Below are 1,732 nucleotides of genomic sequence, written 5' to 3'. Positions count from 1 at the left end.
CCCATGTGAACAATCCATCTTCCTTTCACTTGTGTACTAATTGCAATCCTTTGTATCAGGTCCATGACCAAATAAATTACTAAATCAAGAAATAGGTTCATATGGCCCCCTCGTGTGTATTTAAATAATAAAAAAAATTAATGAATGATTCCTTTGTTGAAATGAAACAATTGTCCAAGCTGAATATCTGGGGGCTGCATTTTTTTTATTTGAAAACAAAATATTAACTATTAATTTCACTTTTAGGCTAGTGGTTTTGTTACCTTGTGCATATAACATCTCATTATTACATTCTCTAACTTTTTAATTATCTCAAAGATGGACATTTCCTTTCTGGGAAAAAAGGTCATTTTCATTATCCTACCCAGTGCAATCTTTATTTTCATGTTCCTCAGACTATAAATAATAGGGTTCATAAATGGAGGCAATACGTGTAGGTCATGGAAATCAGAAGACTCTGGACTGGCGAAGTGTCTGAAATAGGACCCAAGACTGTGACCATGCCAGCAAGAAGGAATAAGAAGAGAATGATCAATTGTGGTAAACAAGTAGACAAGGCTTTGTAGCGCCCTTCCACAGAGGGCATTCTAAATACAGTGGAGAAGATATAAGTATAGGATATGATTAAAAACACAAAGCAGAATAACACTAAAGTTGAACTCATGGCAAGGAGAATATACTCAGTATCACGGATCTCAGAAGATGAGACCTTCAAGACATGAGGGATATCACAAAAAAACTGATGGATCAAATTGGATCCTGAGAAAGGCAAACGGAACATATTCCCAGTATGGACAGCTGAGTAGAGTAGCCCACTGACCCATGAAGCAACTGCCACCCAAAGACAGCGGAGTGGTGTCATGGTGACCCCATAGTGCAGGGGGAGGCAGATGGCTACAAAGCGGTCATAGGACATGGCCACAAGCAAAGCAAATTCAGTTGCAGCAAAAAATAAGAAGAAGAAAATCTGAGCAGCACAGCCATGGAGAGAAATGGATTGATTGCCTGTCAAGGAATTCACAATGAATTTGGGAAGAGTGACTGAGATGCAGCCAAGGTCCAACAGGGATAAGTTGCTGAGAAAAAAATACATTGGACGATGAAGGTGTGGGTCAGTGACAATGGCAGCGATAGTGAGGACATTCCCCATCAGGGCTGCAATATATATCAACAAGAACAGGATAGCATGTAAGACCTGCAGTTCTCGGACGCTGGAAAACTCCATAAGGAAGAATTCCATGATGATGGTACAATTGCTCATGTCTTCTAGGGTCCTGTAATTCATCTTGAAACAATATGAGTAGAAGACCCCAAATTCTAAAAGCAGAGCACAGAAGTACTTTATTATACTGAAAGTCCACGAACTTCAATCTTTTCTTACCCATCATGTTAGAGAGGCAATGAGACCATTCTAAAAGTTAAGGCATGAGTTACCATTCTACTGCAACAACATTCAAACCATAAATTGAAAACATCTACTGAACTGTACAAACTTATCCACCTTGAATTGACTTACTCAACAGCACCTCTGCTCCTGACTTGTCCTATACAAACACATACACACACACACACACACACACACACACAAACACACAGACCACTACAATCCCTAGATTGATTCTCTTTTGCAAGATAGCAGCATATACCGATGCAAAACATATCTATATACATACATACAGATAAATCAGAGATGATAGATAAATACATAGACCATTTATTGGGTACTTTTTAT

General features: G+C 38.7%; 1 protein-coding gene across 1 annotated transcript; it reads right to left on the bottom strand.

The window, feature by feature from the left end:
• Positions 1-412: 412 nt before the first annotated feature.
• On the bottom strand, positions 413-1,261 carry LOC114030865 (olfactory receptor 14I1-like). Its single transcript, XM_027845761.1, has one exon. It carries the CDS (start codon positions 1,259-1,261, stop codon positions 413-415), a length of 849 nt encoding a protein of 282 aa, XP_027701562.1.
• Positions 1,262-1,732: the final 471 nt, after the last annotated feature.

The sequence above is a fragment of the Vombatus ursinus genome, unplaced genomic scaffold (assembly GCF_900497805.2).
Source record: "Vombatus ursinus unplaced genomic scaffold, bare-nosed wombat genome assembly UNPS02015018.1, whole genome shotgun sequence".
NCBI lineage: Eukaryota > Metazoa > Chordata > Mammalia > Diprotodontia > Vombatidae > Vombatus > Vombatus ursinus.
Note: the sequence above shows the minus strand (reverse complement) of the source record. Positions and strands in the feature narration are given on the sequence as shown.